Genomic DNA, 20,000 nt, shown 5'->3' with positions numbered 1-20,000 from the left:
AAACAAAAACAAAAGGACAAACTCTCATTCAACACACCTGCTGCATGTTCGGCCTGGAAATAAACGTACAGGAGATATTTCTGGATCCAAATGATGGAGCGCAGACGCTTTGAATTATTCACACGCTGAAAGTTATTTTTAGATCGTGCGAATGAGAAGAGAGACAGTGAGAGCGTCGGCCTTCGTACGTCTGATGAAAGCGTTCCTAAACGCAGAGCTCAGAACACAAAAGAGACAAACAATGATGAAACGTGCACGTCTGGGTGACAGCGGATATAACACACACAGATACATTTAAAAAAATGACGTTCAGCACTGTAGAAGATGACTCAATCCTGCAGGAGCTCCTGAATGACTAAAAGGCATCTTTCACTCATTTGAAATCTCCAAACGCTGCAGAGTTCACGGCGCTCCGCCCTGACCTCCTACACACTCTCTCATTCACATCCGAGGCTTTTTAGCAGCAGCTCCGTCTCCAAAGCCCGGCTGAAAGAGGACTAAGTGGCTCAGGGGGGAAGCGGTGGCGTCTCAGCGTGACATTAAACATTCTTCCAGCCGGCCGCCGCTTCAACCTCTTCCTGCGAGTCGCTCCGAGGCGGCGAGCGGCAGAACATGGGCGAGAAAATGATTCATCTAATGGAGGGCGCTGAGGCAGACATCAAAGTGGACTCAGAGCGTTTAAAGTGTGGGAAACATCCTTTTCCTGTGCACGACTTCACCTCTTCATTTCATTCATCAAATATGTTGCACTTCAAGATCGGACCTTGACTTTACATCAGGCGGGACTTTCGAACCCTCCGTGAGCATCGGAGAACACGATGAAGATGAATCAGTTTAAAATCCAACGAGGTTCACGTCGCTAAATGGGAAAAAACTAAAATCGCAGCAACATTGTGAGATGAGCCCAGGCAGGCTGGTTGTAACAAGCAGGCGTTACCGTGGCAACTGCTAAGCCAAACCATCCTAACAAGCAGGGGGGGAGGAGGGGTTTAACCCCGCTCGCCCAAACATGTGCAAAGAGATTACGAGCTGCGTCGGTGTTTTCATGAAAACTTAAAGGAATCTTTTCTCCGGTCTCATTTTTGTAAAATAAATCGGATGGTGATTCGTTCCATCCCGACAGATCAGGTCGACTTCTTCACGTAGAGAAACATCTTTGAACAGATTCTCTCCGGCTCCTTCCAACCATCTCAGCCCCCTGACATGTTCACAAACGTCTCTCCCTGCAGATCCTCACAGCGCTGCAAATAATGCAACAGGTGGAAACTTCTACAGAGCACGTCTGAGTTGGACAAACAGATGAAATCTGCAGCAGCTCAAGGACGAACACGCAGACAGAGACGGAGAAAAAGAACATCTCCGGCGCCGCTGGAACAAAGTCTGTCGGCTTAATGCGCTTCAGATTCTCTTCAGTAACGCAGGACATGATATCAAAGAGGGGACTTTCATGTGTCAAGGTCGAGCTCATACATGATAGGAGTGTGGCTGCTGTGTAAAGTGACACACACACACACACACACACACACACACAGCTGGTGAGCTTAAGAGAACTTGTGAAATTATTTATATACTTCTGTGCCGTGTGTCCGAATTTCTGCTTGGGATTAATAAAAAATCTCAGATTCTGATTCGTTCATCTCTCAACCTGAAGGTCGGGGCTTCCAGCTCCAGCTCCTGCAGCAACATGTAGGACGGGCCCATGTGCAAGGCACTAAGCCCAGAGTTGCTCCAGCTGCAAATGAATAGATGAAGGGTTGAAGGCGGGCTGGAGCCGATCTGAGGTACGAGTCCATCAAAGAGGCAAACCAAACCCTGCAACCTGAAGGTGTGAAACTGAGAGCTGCTCCACCTTTTCATTTCCAAGAGTGATGCATCTGAAACGTTTACGTTCGCTCGTAGGCTGCAGGTTTGAGCTCTGACAGAACGAGACAGATGTGAAACCTCACTCGCTCCGACTGTACTTCACCACGTGACCAGACTCAGTCTGCTGTTGGAGGGTTTGTGACGCCCCCCTCCTGAGAGCGAGAGACCTGCGGAGCGTGAACCGACAGCAGATGGAGAGAAGCTAGCGCAGAGCTGCGAGACTAACGACATGGAAAGAAATAAGTGAGGGCTTTAAAGGAGGAGAAACACCAGAGAGAACGCTTGTTTCGGCACCAAAGAAATCAGCGTAGATGTTTAAAATCAGCAGGGGGGGGGCAGCGCTGAGAGAGTCGTCTTTACTCTGATAAATGGAGACGGGCAAACATTTAGTGGATGAAGAGGGAGGTGACAGATGCAGCTGCAAACAGAGGAGCCCGCTAACACCAGCTAATCTGCCTCTCTGCATCACTCCACACAAACTGTGCACGAGTGCAGAGAATCAGAAGACATTAAGCAGCTCCTGCTGAAGGAGGAAGGCCATCAACTTTAAAAATATCACACGCACAATGAGGCTGGTTATTAAGGTGGGAGGAGAAGATCTGTTAGCTCGCAGTATTACTTTATTTTCTGCTCTCAGGTCTTCATCCTACTGAGAGACAAGACGGTCTTTGTTCAGGGGGATTTCTTGTCCGGCAGGAGAGCAAACTGAGTCTTTGTGTTTGATTTAAAGGTCAAATATTCTGTAAAAATCCTCTCCTCATGTTCCTCTAACATGTGTCTCTAGTCTGTCTCCAAACCCCCCAATGATGAGAAAAGTCCGTCCTCTCCGTCTTCTGCCTGCTCAAACAGGCCGTTTGGAGATGTTCCCTTCATGACATCACAAAGGGCAGTAGCCCCTCCCCCAGGTGGGTGACACTCCCACAGCTAGGTGTTTGTTCTGCCCTCTGAGTCTGCCTTCTCACCGTAAACAATAGGACATGGAGCCAGAAAGCAGCGAGTACACCCGAGCCCTTCCAGAGAGGGGGCGTGGTCAGACACAGCTCATTTACATATTTAAAGCTACAGACACAGAAACAGCCTGTTCTGAGCAGGGCTGAAATAGAGGGGTTTATAGACATGATCAAATACAGGATCAGTGGATGTTAGTAGATGGAGATGTTTAAAGAGCTCAGAGTGCCTCTTTGAGATCCATTCGACATTATTCACACGAAATAAAATCTGTGGGTTTTCTCTACAGCTGTGTGTAATCAATGTGTGTTTTCTGCTTTCCTCCCCGCTGCATTTCATCCACTTATTTAATCAGACTCTGTTTTCCACCGTCGGAATGAGCCGAGGGTCAGATGACAGAAAAACAGTAATTATCTATATTGTGTTTCAAAGAGAGGAACCACAACAGCGACCGAAGGGAGGATGACAGCTTCCTTTTGAGCCCGTCATGATGCGATTGTTTCGTCTCTTGACACATCAGACCGTCTCCTCCATCAGCAGACAGTTCAGCGATGATGATTTAACGTCAGTGACTGGCGTGCAGACGGGCTAATGGACGAGCCAGAGGCTCATTAACCAGCAGCGATTATTTTTCCATGCCAGTCTGATTGCTGCTTTCACTTCGTCTGATTGGTTTCTATCTGGGCTGAGAAAGAAAGCAGCTCGGATGGTTGGTTATAAAGACAAATGATCCCACTGGTGGTGAATGTGTTGAGTTGGAAGCGTCAGTGTGTTCAGAGTTTATCCTCAGGCTGTGCGTCACAGAGACAAGAGGTCTGAAAACCCCCTGAACACAACTCATTCACACTGTTGAGAGTTGTGCTCTAATTTCATTTTGTGTTGAGATTATGCCCCTGTCTGTATTTCCCATGTGTTGTCATGTGACCTAACCTGTGTAATTAGTGACCCTACAGGTGAACTTAATAAAAGCGCCTGTGCCCGCAATGCGGATGTTCACAGAAAAGAGAAGTTCATGTACTGTGTGGTTGTGTCTTCGTTAAACGTTGCGTAAAAGTTGTTCTGCTAACACACACTTTCAGTTTTTATCAATAAATCACATAGTTAGTAAAGTTGTTAGCTGTGTAGTGGATACAACAGCCAATCAGCTGCTCCCGAGCGTTCGGATGATTTTCTGGCATGTTGGATGCTTTGGTCGTGCGACTGCACACAGAGAGAGCAGAGCCACGACTGAGCCGGGACTTTCATCGGGGTAGCTGGTGGTCTCGGTTCCAGGCTTCAGTCTCTGGATGTTACGATTCTGTGAGACGTCGATGGAGGATCTGAACGGGGGGGAAATGAACTTGCAGAACCCATTCCACAAGAAGAAGGTTTTCTGTTTGTCACTGAAACATCCGGGTGTGCAGAACTCTGTCCTCAAACACTTGAATGGATGATTTGAGGTCTGAATGTGTTCGTCAGTCACACAGCAGCACTCCCTCCGCTGCTCTCTGGATTCTATAGGCTCTCCTCCATTTCACCAGGCGACACAAATGTCAGCCATTATTACTAATGAATCGATCAGCGGGAGACTTCCTCCCTCCCTGCTGCTCGAATTAATTGGAGGCTTTAAAATGCATCTAAATTATTTACACACCAGCAGAGCGCCGGGCTGGGAGTCAGGAGATTAGAGACACATGAGTACGAGTGTTAGCAGCCATCCGAGTGTCGCTCCAGCTGCCCCAACAAAAAGAGGAAGAGCGACTCGTGGACAGCGAGGAGGTCGAAGTCTTTCTTTATAAGGAAGGTCTTAAACCTGCGTTTGGTAAAAATGTGTGAGCCGATTCGTCGGTCAAAACGGTAACAGGTGAGGACAAAGTTCGGCTGAATTTTAAAGTGAAAAACTAAAGTGAATCGTGACTTTTCCAAAAACATAAACTCGTCTCTCCAGTTGTGTCGAGACTTCAGATACTCGCTTCCTCCCAATACAACAGATCAGCACATTCCTTCCAATCAGCACATGCTCGCTCACAGGTGTGTGTGTGTGTGTGTGTGTGTGTGTGTGTTTTGGTTGCTGAGTTGATGTATGCATTTAATCTCCTGGGTCATTTTGAGTAAGCTGCTCTGTCACAGCTTGACTCACACTTCCCTTTAAGTGCTCCAGCATCATCGCCAGTGGATCATCACCGCTCTCATGTTGCTGCTGCTTCATGCATAAAACATGTTTCAGCTCGGTGTTAAAACGCCATTTCATGTATCAGCATAAAAGTTTAAAATCAGACTGTGGGACAATAAAAACTCATTTTATTGTTCCGTCAGAAGAAAAAGAGAACGTCAGCAGTCCAGAGGCCGAATCTGCAACCAACTACCAGATTCTTTTTCCTCTTTAAATTCTGCCTTTAATAGATCAGCTGAAGGGAGGAAATGTTGGGAGAGAGTCGGGGATGACGTGCAGCAGTACGGGCGGCAGTAGCTCAGTCTGTAGGGACTTGGACTGTAGGGACTTGGTTTGGGAACCGGAGGGTCGCCGGTTCAAGTCCCGGCACGGACCAAGTCCGGAAACTGGTCTGGTAGCTGGAGAGGTGCCAGTCCATTTCCTGAGCACTGCCGAGGTGCCCCTGAGCAAGGCACCGAACCCCAAAAACTGCTCTGGAGCGCCCGCTGTGGGCAGCCCCCTCACTCTGAGACCTCTCCATTAATGCAGAGTGAAAATCGAATTTCCCCTCGAGGGATTAATAAAGTATATAAAAAAATAAATTTAAAAAAAGGGCCGAGGTCGGATTCGAACCCACATCCACTGCAATGAGGAGTACAGCCTCCAGACTGTACATGTGGCACGCGTCACAAACCACTAGGCCATCGCCCTTAAAGACACGAGAAGTAGATTCCACCGCCGAGCGGGCTCTCAATGAACGCTTCAATAAGGTGGAGACGGGCGGGGAATCATGGGAGTTCTCTCTGCTACCTGCACAGAAAAGAGGGGAGTGAGTGGGCGAGCGGGCGAGGGGGGGTCCAGGACTGGTCTGGGTCTTAAGGAGAATCTAAATGCATGCCAGGACACAAAGGAAGAAGAATCAAGAACGATTGGTCCTTTTTTTGTTCTACTTGAAGGAGCCGTGTTTGTTGACGTGCGCTCGCTCGATTTGTTCTGATTGACCAGAGAGGAACCTCGGCTGCTACCTCCCACAGAGCTGCTTTTATTGAGGCCGAGTGTTGTTCTACCAGCTCATCTGACATCTGAGTTTATTCCAAAAAATCCAATTACTTCCTGTACAATAAAAACCTGATGATGATGTGCAGATTAAAGGAACAAGCGTGGGCTTCTCGTCCGCCTCGGGCAGTCCCATTTCTCCTCTCAAACTGCTAAATGTCACAGATGAAGCGTGGAGAAGTGGAGTTATGAAAGTCATCAGTCAGTGAGAGGAAGGACAGAGATCACGGAGGTCGGCGTGCTAACAACCAGCTGCTCTCCTCTGAGACCCGTCAGGAGAACCTGGGACACTCGAGATCCGCTCTGATGGATTGTTATGTGAGGAAATCAGAGCGCTGAGGAGAGTCGCTGCTTTGACCCGACGCTCTGACAAACACTTCTCTCCTATAAACACTAAGCTCCTTGACACTTTTCTTTTGACAAACTTTGGCTTTTCAAATGCATGAAGACAACATGTTGTCGGATGGGGGCCCCTCAGGGAGGTTTCCGACTGTCGTTGCAAAATTTGCACATTTTGGGCCACTGCTTAGGTTGAAGTTTGTGGGCCCTCAGCGCCCAGCGCCCCCCCCCCCCCCCGGCTGGTCTGGGGCCCCAAGCAGTTACCTGCTGACAAGCTTCACCCCTGAGAGTGACGACGCTCCAGAGGAGGCATGTCTGTCTGTTCAGAGACAGAGAAGGAGCGCCAAAGCGGCGCCAAAGCGGCGCCAAAGCGGCGCCAAAGCGGCGTCTGCAGCGTGACGTCGCTAACACACGGCGGTCTGAACTCCAACGTGTCCGTCAGTCGAGTCAAATCATCTGGGAGGATTCTTTGCTCCCTGCTTCTCAGATCAACAACACGTAAAGAGCAAAGAATGCACTGACTGATGTCTATGTTAGGTATATATACACACACACACACACACACACACACACACACACACACACACACACACACACACACACACACACACACACACACACACACACACACACACACACACACACACACACACACACACACACACACACACACACACACACACACACACACACACACACACACACACACACACACACACACACACACTTCTATTAAACATGGGAGAAACAAATGAGTCAACAGAAGAGGCAATAAAAAACTGGTGAGCAGAGGTAAATGAAATGCCAGGAATGATTTGCAGCTTCAGTCTGATCCAGATTCCAATTGTGTGTGTGTGTGTGTGTGTGTGTGTGTGTGTGTGTGTGTGTGTGTGTGTGTGTGTGTGTGTGTGTGTTTTTAATCTTTGGACTTTCTGCTGGTTGAAAAAAAACAAACACAAGGCTGAAGAAAGACACTTGGAACACAGTGACTTTGGATGAGCCTCTTCGTCTGCAGAAGGAGGAAAATCTGTTTCTCTGACAGAAAACTTTTTACTGAAATCTCCAGAAAAGATGAGACGACAGAAGGAACTCCATCTTGTTGAGGAGATTAACCGGCTGTTGTTGTGATTTGAAGAATAAAAACAGAGATTCAGAGTGTTTGGTATCAAAGCTTTCCATTTAAAAGAAAGTTAAACAAAACCTATAAATCTAAAAATACATTAACAGCAGGGTTGGACATTTTTTAAACTAGCACGATTTTAAAAAGTAGCATTCCGCCTGTACTCCCTCGGAAGCCACGCCCCTCCCCTCTGTGCTCCCTCTGAAGCCACGCCCCCTCCCCTCTGTGCTCCCTCTAAAGCCACGCCCCCTCCCCTCTGTGCTCTCGGTTCATCAGATTGGTACCTCGTGGCAGACATTGATACAGATGATGGATTTACTTTGTTCCTTTTTCAGAGAACACGAGTTATTATTTCTGTCAGGACCTAAAGACAGTTTCAACCAACATCTGAAAAAGTGGATCTGGAGGAAACCACCAACTCTGTCTTTAACAAACACAAACGCATTTTGTTAATCCATCGGCGGGTTTTGATGCAATAAATCAAAAGTCTTGATCTCCTTCTGGAGCGTCTGAACTCTTTGATGGTGTTTAGATCACACAGCAAACATCCCCGAGCTAAAAATATATTTCACCAAAAATATGAAGATGCAAGTAACAAATACGGTGGAAAAGGTCAAAACTGATCAGCAGCACGATAAACAGTCCACCGTGACCCAAAGACACACACAGACACACACACACACACACACACACTTTATTTTCCTCTCTGTTTCTGCAGCCTGACCTCGGGCACACTTTCAGAAGATCCAGTCCTGCCATCACTCTCTCTCTCTCTCTCTCTCTCTCTCTCTCGCTCACCCGCTCTCTCACTTTTAGAACTAAGTGAAAAATGTCATAACAACAAGTGGGAAATATGCTGGTATCGTTTCAACGTCCAGCTCAGCGAGCTTTCCTTGGTGTGTGTGTGTGTGTGTGTGTGTGTGTGTGTGTGTGTGTGTGTGTGTGTGTGTGTGTGTGTGTGTGTGTGTGTGTGTGTGTGTGTGTGTGTGTGTGTGTGTGTGTGTGTGTGTGTGTGTGTGTGTGTGTGTGTGTGTGTGTGTGTGTGTGTGTGTGTGTGGGCCGTACAGAACATGGCGTTAAAGCAGGCGGGGATAGTTCGCCTCGCCTCCATCAAAAGTTGAGCCTGTTGAACATGACTGAGCTTTGACTCGTTCCTTTAATGAGGACGGTTGAGGATGTTCCAGTCTCGTGTCCTCGGGGACATAATGAGGATCTGTGGTTCCACGATGGCAGGAAACGTCAGCCGAGGTTTCATGTGACAGACTAACGGGCCGTTTAGAGACGCCGTTGAGTCATCGTCGCCTCCTGCTGAGCGGGGAGGAGGCCGGAGGTGTCGGCTCAACATGTCTGTGTTTGTGACTCAAACAGATTCAAACCTTTTCATCGTCATGTGCCAGAGCTGTCGTCAGCTTCAGGTCGCTCTCTTCCTTCAACCAATGAACCGCCGACACCGACTGCATGTCAGATTTAATGACGCTCAGTTTGACACATTCAAACTGTGGAAACACAATCTGAGCATGCAGCGTTTTAATGACTCCTGTAGAAAGAGACGAGAGGCCGATTTAACTCTGACTTACAACTCAACAATACGCAAGATGCAATTATATTTTAATTTATTATTTATTATTATTTGTTTATTAAATTAAATTAAATTTTATTTAATTTTATTAAATTTTATTTTATTTATTTATTATATTTTATTTTTATTATTAATTTTGTATAAATAGAATTTATTTAACCTGTAATTACACCGTCCAGACTCTGGAGAAACAACAGCATGTTTTGAGTTCGGAGATATTTTGGATATTTATGGTCCGACAAAGAGCAGAGTAGCGTGAAGAAGACGAGTGAGGCTAAATTGACTGCAGTACCCATTTCAAACACTAGGGGTCAGAGTTACATACTTCTCCTTTAACAAAGATCAAACAGGAAACGTCCTTCAGTAAAACACGCAGAGAGGATGTTTGTCTGCTCATGTCAGGGGGGGAAACGTTTCCACACTCCTCCTCAGCTGAGTGTAAATCTACTTTCATGCTGCGTTAGCTGAAACTTGTATCAGAGCGAACAGACGCAGACGGATCGAGCCGCCCACTCACACGCATTAAAGAGGCCGAGGGCAGAGCGCCTGGTGTGTTCGCTGCCTCTCTCTACATGACAGGTGGGATTGTGTGGAAGCTGAATTCAAACAAACAAACAAACAAACGAGCATTGAGCTGAGCTCGTGTGGCGTCGACATGATGAGTTCAGGCAAACCGGATCATAACTGGAAATCCTGCCGACTACAAAAACGATACATACAGTCCCTCTGTGCTCGAAAGGACACGTCTTAAAGGGGGCGTTTCTCAGTCTTGAAGTACCCGCCCGGTGGATTTGGGATCCCTGCAGCGAACTCGAGGTCTCGGGGTCCAGATCCTGAAGATTTGGGCTCCTTCTATTGAGTCTACTAAGGAGAGGATGCTGATGATCCTTGACCCTCCCGGACTCGAACTCTGACCATCAACACGCTTAGGCCCCGTGTCCACCTGGTGTTTGTTCCTGGGCTGTGTGCATGAAGCGTCTGTCCTGTCTCCATGACAACAGTGTGGTGGTGGTGCGGGGGGGGGGGGGGGGGAGAGTCTGTGAAATCCTGGTTAAATAAAGTCCCATCTCTGAGCTGGCGGCGCGTGCAGGCTGAGCTGCAGCTTCCTGCTGAGCTCCAGAAATGTCACACACCTGCAGCAGCGGACTCCAGCTGCTTTAAAGCGCTCAATTACAGCTGGCACACCTGCAGCTCCGGCGCCGAGACTCGTCACAGTATCAGCGGAGGTGGGCGCCACACGCACGTGTGACTCTTCGCCGGTGTTAACCACGACAATAAACAACTTTCACGGCGGTGCAGTGGAGCTGTGTGCAATCACACCAGCGCTTTAAAGTCACGGGCTCCAGGGCAAATGAGCAGCTGACATCAGCACGCCATGATCACGTGCAACACTCGGGCACTTTCACACATCAGGCTCGATTCCCCCCCCCGCCGCTCCGCGCTCACATTAGTGACACGTGTGTGTGTGTGTGATCACAGTGTGAGACAGCAGGGGGCAGCATGCACATCGCAGGAAGAGGAGGAAGCAACCATGGCAACCACTCGGTCACGTCCTGCGGATGTTTTTGGTTATTTCTGACTCGCCAAAAAGTCAGAAATCTGCCGAGGATGAAAGCCGTGTTTTAAAGTGACAGGAGGCGTTTAGAATGACATCATCACACAGTGGTCCACTTCCTCACAGCTCCGACTCCAGCGTGCATGAACTCCACAACAACCATGTTCATTTAATCCTGCAGGGTTTCATTTGTACTGATAGAAAATACATAAACAAAAATATCCCAACCTGACATGTTAGCTCGGGTACAATCACTTCTATCTGAAGCAGTTCCACTGCCCGCTTCCATCGCTGCAACACCTGTTCACCTGATAACTGCTCTCATATCTGGCAAACCCAGGGGCATCCAAAACACAATCTAATCTGTTGCAGTGTTATAGAAGTAAACTAGACGCTCACTGCATTCTGCTTTTGCACCTTAAATCTGTCAAACCGCTCCTCTAAGTGTCGCCTTTGAACTGAGTGTGGAGGTCTGTTTGAGTACCTTGCAGTCAAACCTTTCCACTGTGACAGCGGCTGTGCAGACTAATTGTTCAATGAGGCGGAGAGAGAGAGCGAGCGAGCGAGCGAGCAGCGGGTTCAGTGGGCCGTACAGCATCGTGACAAAGACATGCCCGAGCATACAAGAGGTCTTAATGATCAGTCAGAGAGAGCGTGCCCACACCTGGAAGGAGAGCTGCAGGTCATCCAATCAAATCGAACACGTTAGACCTCTAATCACCAGACCCAGAGCCCTGCAGTGTTTACCATAAAGAATGACTCTGGTCACAAGGCCTCAGCTTGTTACAGACACTCAAACACTTGTGTTTCCTCTCGCAGAATGAGAGACAGCGGAGAAGCTCTCTCGTCTCATGTGACGAGGAAAGCCGTGAAATCCCTTTAACTCTCCGAGATGTCCCACTTCCTGCCGGGATTCCACTTCAGAGATTCCTCCTCTGCTGATGATTCACCTCCATCATCTCCACCGCCACTCTCTCCCTCTCTCTCTCTCTCTCTCTCTCTCTGAGTCTGACAACGATGGTGAATCCCTCTCCCTCCCTTTATCAAACCATGTGACCTTGGTTGGTACAAAAATAGAGACAATTCTTTTTATAACTAGAGCCCGACCGATGACTCCTCCACCAGCCGATAGCAGCATCTGTATCGGCTCATTTCATCGCAGGTATGCACCGTATGACTTTCACCGTCTCGCACCAGCAGCTGTCTTTCTGGCTGTCACCAGCAGAGTGCGCTATATAGATTACAACGAGCGTCATCAGTCTGCAGGGTGTCGAGCGGTGATGCACGTGTGATGGCCACACGGGTTGGATAACTGCATCTGAGGGATCAACACAATAAGTGTGCACATCTGCAGTCTGTCTATCTCTACAGATCCAAGATAGATCTTAAAAAAATTAAAAATTAAAAAATAAATTTCGGCCGATAAATCGACATCGATATCGGCCCTGAAAATCCTCTAACAGTCTCAGATTAGTTCGAAGTGATGAAAGTAAAGTCTGCTTGACTCTATTGTGAGTTTTTTTTTTAAAACTTTTTTAATCTCATGAGCTCTGGGTGTTACGTTGTGAAAGAGCAAGACATTAAAAAGAGAGAATTTTCATCTCATCACAACGTTTTGAGGTTTTATTCTAGTATCTGTCTGTTTGTTTGTGCCTGTGGAGAAAAAACTGAATTGGCCCTCTGGGATAAACAAAGTCCAGAGATAATTAAAATGATCACCTGAAGAACACCTGGTCAGCGAGCTTACAACAAATGTGAAATGTAAAATCGATTTCATTTTCTGCACTTAAATGGGAAGTTAGTCTGGGTCCGATTGAGGCGGCTCAAAGAGACCCGGAAGACTAATTAAAAAAAAAAAGAAAACTGATGGAGAAATGAACACGTTTACAGCCTGGAACGAAAAGACAAACAGGTCTGATTACTTTTTATCCTCACAGGCACGAGGGAGGGAACGCACCCGTTTACATTTTATCAACAATACGTGCCGTCTGTAATAAGGCGTGTAGCTGAGCTGATTGACAGGTGGGCGCCGTGTAGCGGTTTGTCAGGAGGCTTAAAACCCGCCTCAGCTCTCAGCCTGTCGTTAGCTTGACTCAGAGTTAGCCTGAGACAGCATTTCCAGCACGGAGACCGCCATCCATGGGACTCCAGCGCCCCCTGCAGGGACACACGGGGGACTCCAGCGCCCCCTGCAGGAACACACGGGGGACTCCAGCGCCCCCTGCAGGAACACACGGGGGACTCCAGCGCCCCCTGCAGGAACACACGGGGGACTCCAGCGCCCCCTGCTGGGACACACGGGGGACTCCAGCGCCCCCTGCAGGGACACACAGGGGACTCCAGCGCCCCCTGCAGGAACACACGGGGGACTCCAGCGCCCCCTGCAGGAACACACGGGGGACTCCAGCGCCCCCTGCAGGAACACACGGGGGACTCCAGCGCCCCCTGCAGGAACACACGGGGGGACTCCAGCGCCCCCTGCTGGGACACACGGGGGACTCCAGCGCCCCCTGCAGGGACACACGGGGGACTCCAGCGCCCCCTGCAGGGACACACGGGGGACTCCAGCGCCCCCTGCAGGGACACACGGGGGACTCCAGCGCCCCCTGTAGGGACACACGGGGGACTCCAGCGCCCCCTGCAGGGACACACGGGGGACTCCAGCGCCCCCTGTAGGGACACACAGGGGACTCCAGCACCCCCTGTAGGGACACACGGGGGGACTCCAGCGCCCCCTGCAGGAACACACAGGGGACTCCAGCGCCCCCTGCAGGGACACACAGGTGACTCCAGCGCCCCCTGTAGGGACACACAGGGGACTCCAGCGCCCCCTGTAGGGACACACGGGGGGACTCCAGCGCCCCCTGCAGGAACACACAGGGGACTCCAGCGCCCCCTGCAGGGACACACGGGGGCGTTGACAGACGACATCCGAGAATCGATTGTTAGCTGCACTTAACACGCACATCTTTGTTTACATGATTGGTTTAAAAGCGACAGGTTGTCACCACGTTTGATCTGCACATAATTGTATAATTATATATATATATGTATAATTACGCCCTCGGGAGCACGACTGAACACGACTCCTCGCATGATTGAAGGAATCCCTAAAGACACAGTGTTATTTTTCACGCAGCACTTCGGGGGTCGCAGCACGATGAGATGCAGAAAAACTCCTCCGTCTTCTGCTCTGACAACCTCACGTGGAACATCTGCCATTTCCACCATGGATGAGGAAAAGCACAAATCTATCCCACACTATCTGAAGAGGTCATTTGAAACATGAAGTGTTAATGTCAGCTCTCGTGAGGATGGACCAATCGTCTCACTTTGAGCGTTCGAGCCGTCGGCTCCTCAGCAGGGACTGAAACGCTGCCAGTTTCAGCGACACCGTCTCGTCTCACAATCACTGCCGATTAAAAGAGACGAAGCTGCGAGCGGAGGATAAGATCTCCATCTCAGCCCGGATGATGGGAGCTCCCGCAGAGAGAGAGAGAGAGAGAGAGAGAGAGAGAGAGAGAGGGGGACAAAGATGAGGAGCAGCACATTAAAGAGGGTTGGAGTGTAAAAATGGAATAAAGAGAGGGAGGAAATTTACTGCAATCTCTGCACGCAGCTGTCCTCCTCCAACACGGGAGAAGAGAGCGAAGCATGAGTGGACGTGGGAGGGTTCGTCACAGTGTTTTCTGGAGGAGTCAGAGGACAGGTTTCCGTCCAAATACAGAGCTCATTATGGGAAAACACGGCGAGGAAAAGTATTTTAGGAACATATCAAAGAGAACGTTTGCGTCCAGATCGGGACGCTCGAAAAAGGAAAGAAAAGTGGTGGATCGATTTCTCAGTCTTTTGCTGGCGATAAACTGAATCACTTTGTGCCGTTAAGAGCTCATAAAGTGCTCCGTGTGAAGAGGTGCGGAGGAGGTCGGAGGCAGGGAGCAGCACAAGTGTGACAGTGAGAGAGCTCTCCTGGTGTCGAGAGGTCACTTCACCTGGAGCCCTCCACGGATTCAATCCCTCACATGTCGTCGGGAGGTTATCAAAGATGAGTCAGAGTCACGTCGTCTCTGAAAGACCAACCCGGCTCTGCTCTGACCTCTCCACCTCGCCTCAGTAAGAGCCGAAGAATCCTTCCTGCACCGTGTCCTGCTTGTCTTAACATTAAGTCGGATGAGGGTTTGTGCCATAATGGAGCAGGCTCACTTTGTGACACTGTGAGAAAAACACACTCATGATTAAAGTTGTGTTCAGGTGTCACTACAAGGCTTGCTGTGGCGGGTCGCCCTGTAATCCTGTTTTTTCTTGTCCGTCTCTAAATGTATTCTGGAAAAATCTATTTCAGTCCGATGTCCAAAGAGCTTTTAAAAAAACATCGATGTTCCTCCTCATGTGGCTGTTTTTCAGTCCTGCCATGAACCAACTCAGTGGATTAATGAGGTGAAAGTTGAACAGATTAGATATTCCAAGAAAAGTATGACTGATCAATTCTTTCAAAAGTGGAAACCATTCCTAAACCCCCCCCCCTTTCCTTTTTTTGTAAATGTATTATTTTAAATTTATTTTATTTTATTTATTTTTACTTCCTGTATTTTTTATTGTGTTAGAAAACAAACAAAACAGTGTGTATACGTTCACATGTTGTACGATTGAGATATCCTGTAATAAATAATGAGTCCCCTCTCAACAATGTGTGGCAGAAAACAAACGTTTGAAAAGTCACCTATTCCACATGTTGTTAAAGTGCTGAAGTCAGAGACACGCGAAGACCCAGAGGACGAAATCAGGACTAAAGGATTTGGTCTGGAGGGGGGGCAGAAACATGAGATCTCATTTTAACGATGCTCTATAAAGACAAATAAACTCAGATATCACTGTGAGCTCCTTCCCAACAACAACATAATCAACTCCCCCGATCAATAGAGCGCAGCCAATATCAATCATCATCATCATGAAGGTGGGAGGTGTTCATGAACAGCTTTTTGTTGAAAGGTGCAGAGAGACTCTGCAGGTGCTTTGTCGAAGGCTTCCGGATCCATCTTCGTCAGAAAGGTTGAAACAAACAAAAACAAAAAAAAAAGATGTTTTTGTTTTGTGAGAAAAGAAGAAAGACGGTCTTGCCTCATAGTAGCTCCTCACAGCGTTGCAGAAAGCTTCATCCGCCACGATCTGAGTTTCCCCGTTGAGGAAGGCCAGAAAACGATCTTTAACCGCCTGAAGCTGCTGCTTGTTCACCTGAGAGAGAGAGAGAGAGAGAGAGAGAGAGAGAGAGAGAGAGACAGAGAGAGAGACAGAGAGACACAGAGAGAGACAGAGAGAGAGACAGAGAGACACAGAGAGAGACAGAGAGAGAGAGAGACAGAGAGACACAGAGAGAGAGAGAGAGAGAGAGAGAGAGAGAGAGAGAGATGATGGAGGAGGAGGAGGATGAAGCGAGAGAAATGAGGATGAAGGCCGAGGAGGAGTAATAAATTAGAGAGACAGACGGGGAGGAAGAGCAGAAAGATGACAGGACGGGGAGATGGATGAGAAACAGAACAAAAGTACAAGATTAGAGTCATTGTGAAAGTGTGACAGTCTGACACCGTCCCGTTCGTCGTCCGTCGTCACGGAGACGAGTCACATTAGCCAACAGATGTCTTTCACTTGGGAGTCCCTAAAAAACACCAGCTCTGGTGAGCTACAAATCACATCTTTTTATTTCACACTAAAATTCCGGCTGCTCCTTGAAGCGTTTAACGGTAATAATCCCATTCACACGCCGACGGCTCTCGAGTGTTTGGACATGTTCGACTGCTGGGGCCGATTGGTGAGAGCCGAACCATCCGAAGAGAAGAACAAAAAAAAAGCCTTCATCCAGAGCGACGTACGTCAGAGAGTTAGTACGACACAACGAAGGATCGAGAGAGGAGGAAACAACGTCAGGAAGAGCAAACGAACGGCGACTATCAGACACACAGGTGCTGACAGAGAGGAAGTCAAAACCATCATCATCATCATCATTAAGGTTGTAGGTGTAAGTGTTTATAAAGAGCTGGCTTTTTTTAAAGGTGCAAAGGGACTCTGCAGAGACTGGAAGCTCGTTCCACCATCGGGGGGCGACAGAGGAGAAGAGTCTTGTTAGCGACCGAGTTAAAGAGGTGTGAGGAAGTCTAGACCTGGATCAGGTCCTGGTCAGGTTTCACTATATTTAGATTTTTTGGGGGGGGGATTTGTTAAACTATACATTTTGAAAAGGTTATTGTACAAGGATGCATTTGCCCAGATGTCAATGTGGCGGCCATCTTGGATTTGAAAAAATGGCTGCCATGAAACTTTAATTTGTAATATCTCAGCTTCTGAATAAGCTGAAAGGTTGATTTACCTGCTAAACCCACATTTCCAGGGTCAGAGAATCCAATGGTTCTAACTACAAAGCTCACACAACTTTACCATCTGAACCCATAGATGCATAAGTGGGTCAAAAATGACCTGGTGTGGTTGTTTTCTTGCAATATGATTAGAATGAAAAGTTGTTCACATTTCCTCAAAAAACATGTATTTTTTAATCATCCCATAAAAATACATCCATTTTTTCTTTGAGTTTAAAATTAGCTAATGTAAAACTATAATGTTTTGGAACTATCAACATGCACATTTAGACCACAGTTGGGAGAAGTTGTTGTTTACTCCAGGCTGCTTGACGTCACAGATTATTCTAGGTGGGTCAATGTGGCACGACCCTGATAAATCTTTTGAATAAATGCAGAGCCTTTGGAAGTGTCTGGCAGTTATGTTTGAGGAGAGTTTAGGTAAAGAGGAGGCGGCTTGTAAGCGAGCAGTAACAGGGAGCCCGTGGCGGGAGATGACAGCGGAGTGGCGTGACGTGTTGTCGCTCTGCTTTGACAGGGCATGTAACCTGAGACCTGCAACAGTCAACGTGTGTTCATCACCAACATGACAGCACGATACAGAAACTACAAAACAGACTGACAGAAATAACAAGTGTTGAGCAGAATATAAAGAGTTGGTCCTGACATGTGGGAGGACGGAAGCAGCTCGACGTCTGTGACGAACAAAATTAGTGACATCCATGAACACGAGAGCTCGAAAAAGAAACGACTCCAATTAGTCTCACTTCACTATTTAAAGTAAAAAAAACACGGAGAGAAGATGATGGAGGTCACGCTGAGAAGGTAGGAGGGACAAAAGTGAAAGGATTTCTCCTATTTCAAGTACGGTTACTTTTCAAACCTGAACAGGCTGTTTCTGTGTCTGTAGCTTTAAATATTGTAAATGAGCTGCGTCTGGCCACGCCCCCTCTCTGGAAGGGCTCGGGTGTACTCGCTGCTTTCTGGCTCCATGTCCTATTGTTTACGGTGAGAAGGCAGACTCAGAGGGCAGAACAAACACCTAGCTGTGGGAGTGTCACCCACCTGGGGGGAGGGGCTACTGCCCTTTGTGATGTCATGAGGGGAACATCTCCAAACGGCCTGTTTGAACACACATTTTCTGAAAAGCAGAGCAGGCAGAAGTCGGAGAGGATGGACTTTTCTCATCATTGGGGGGTTTGTAGCTTAACCTGGACGGCGTGCTTGGAGGATTAAAGCCTCTGTATGAGTCATGCACAATAAGCACCCGGCTAACGGCGCCCCCGTTGTTGTTGTTTTACCCTCATCGCACACTGAGCTCGTACACCTGGACGATAAATGCACTCTCCGATTTGAAGATTTATTCTCTAATGTCTAAAACAAAATATTTAGAAATGTGTTGTGATCTTGCTACGCTCTTATCGGAAATCGATCAGATGAAAATGAAATGATCGAACATTTCGATCATCCTTCAGTCCGAAATGTTTGAAAGGCGCACTTTCAAAACAACAGCAACATTTTCCACATATTTCTCAGCTGAGCCGAGCATTCAGACGAGAGAAAGAGAAATCATTCCCATAAATGTCAGCCGTCCTGGTAGTTTCTGCCCGGTGAACACAGCTGACATATTGTATTGAGTGAGGATTTTAAGTTTTCATGAGGGGCTGAATCGCCAGAAGCTGCATATGAATGAGGCGTCAGGAGGACGGCGGCGGCGGGAGGACGGCGGCGGCGGCGGCGTCTGGGAGGGGGAATGAAACCATTATTCTTCGGCTTGTTGCAACACAAGCAGCTGGACAAAAAAAAATAAAAATCAGAGAGTCAAAGTGGCAGCATCACAAAGTGAGCTGGGACTTATCTCCTGCTGGCAGCTTTGGAGTGTGGGCTCCACTCGCCTTTTCTGGGTCTAAATGCAGCCTTCAACCACAGGGAGGAGGAGGAGGAGGAAGAGGAGGGGGGGGGGGGGGGATGTATGAAAAGCAGCAGGTTGTGAGCGTTCACAATGACTCACCCATCATCTAAAGAGGGTGAAAATGTGAATCACAGTTCACTGCGTTTGAATAAATCCAGCCGAACGTACACTGCAAACCAGAGTTCATCACATTCTTTTATTCATCTTTCCAAAAATGCTGCTGCTCGTCTTTCTCATACGGGAGCGGGGGCTCGTCTTCTCCATCCTGCCCCCCCCGCCCCCCCCCCATGTCTCCCTGTCAGATTCAGGATGCATGTGGTGGTGTTATTATTTGGTTGGGGAGCTGGCTGCTGAGCCGTTTGGTTACATGTGCACAAACAGAAACAGAAGTCCTGAAAGCAGCCGCTGTGGGTTTGAATCCGACCTCGTCCTTGTGCTACTCGTCACCCCCCCCCCCCCCACCCCCCCCCCCCCCCCCCCCCCCCCCCCCCCCCCCCCCAAACAGAAACATTTCCCATGACTGTCTTCAGCTATCCTCTCCAATAAAAGGCAAACAGACCTCCAGTTTGCTTCTCTTTAGTACACCTCTGAACGTTTGCAGCCTGACACCTCGTGAGCAGGAGCAGCAGACAAACTTGTCATCTAGTTTTTCAACTTTTGGTTTTTGCGTCGTCCCGCCCTTCTCTGCGTGTGCACGAGCTAAAGTCTGTCTGACTCCGTTTATAAGATGAAGGAGAGGCGAGCTTCAGTATCTGAGGGTCGTGACTGGATTGAATCTCAAGCGCTTATATTTTATATTTTAAAAAGGGGATTTGTACTTTTGATTCAGTGTCATTGCTCTTTTCAGAAGCAGACGTGCGGGGATGTGATGAGCCTGAATCACTTCTTCTTCTCTGCAGCTCTTTTAGAAGATTTGAAGCCATGAATTCTCGTGTTGCAGGTGATGCAGCTCTCCTCCTGTGAAACGAGAGGCGACAGGCAGCAGAGATCCGACTGTGAAAAGCCTCCCGTCAGGTTTCTCCCCGTCGCCGCCGCTTTGTTCAGGAGATGGATTTAACCTGCAGGGTGCTGACGAGCAGCAGAGTCACGCTCGAGCTCCGTAACGTGATGGAAAACATCCAGGTGTCACTTTCCACCTTTATCCAACGGC

The 20,000-nt window shown here is 48.3% G+C and overlaps 1 protein-coding gene across 1 annotated transcript in view; it reads right to left on the bottom strand.

Annotated features, from left to right (window-relative positions):
* The window catches only part of cadps2 (Ca++-dependent secretion activator 2), a 141,470-nt gene that overhangs the window by 109,984 nt on the left and 11,486 nt on the right, over positions 1-20,000 (bottom strand). Inside the window, exon 2 of the mRNA XM_079346814.1 lies at positions 15,710-15,823. Coding sequence (XP_079202940.1) covers positions 15,710-15,823 — 114 coding nt within the window. The remainder of the gene's footprint in view (positions 1-15,709; positions 15,824-20,000) is intronic.

Source organism: Symphodus melops (assembly GCF_947650265.1).
Source record: "Symphodus melops genome assembly, chromosome: 6".
NCBI lineage: Eukaryota > Metazoa > Chordata > Actinopteri > Labriformes > Labridae > Symphodus > Symphodus melops.
This window is presented reverse-complemented; position numbering and strand designations above follow the sequence as displayed.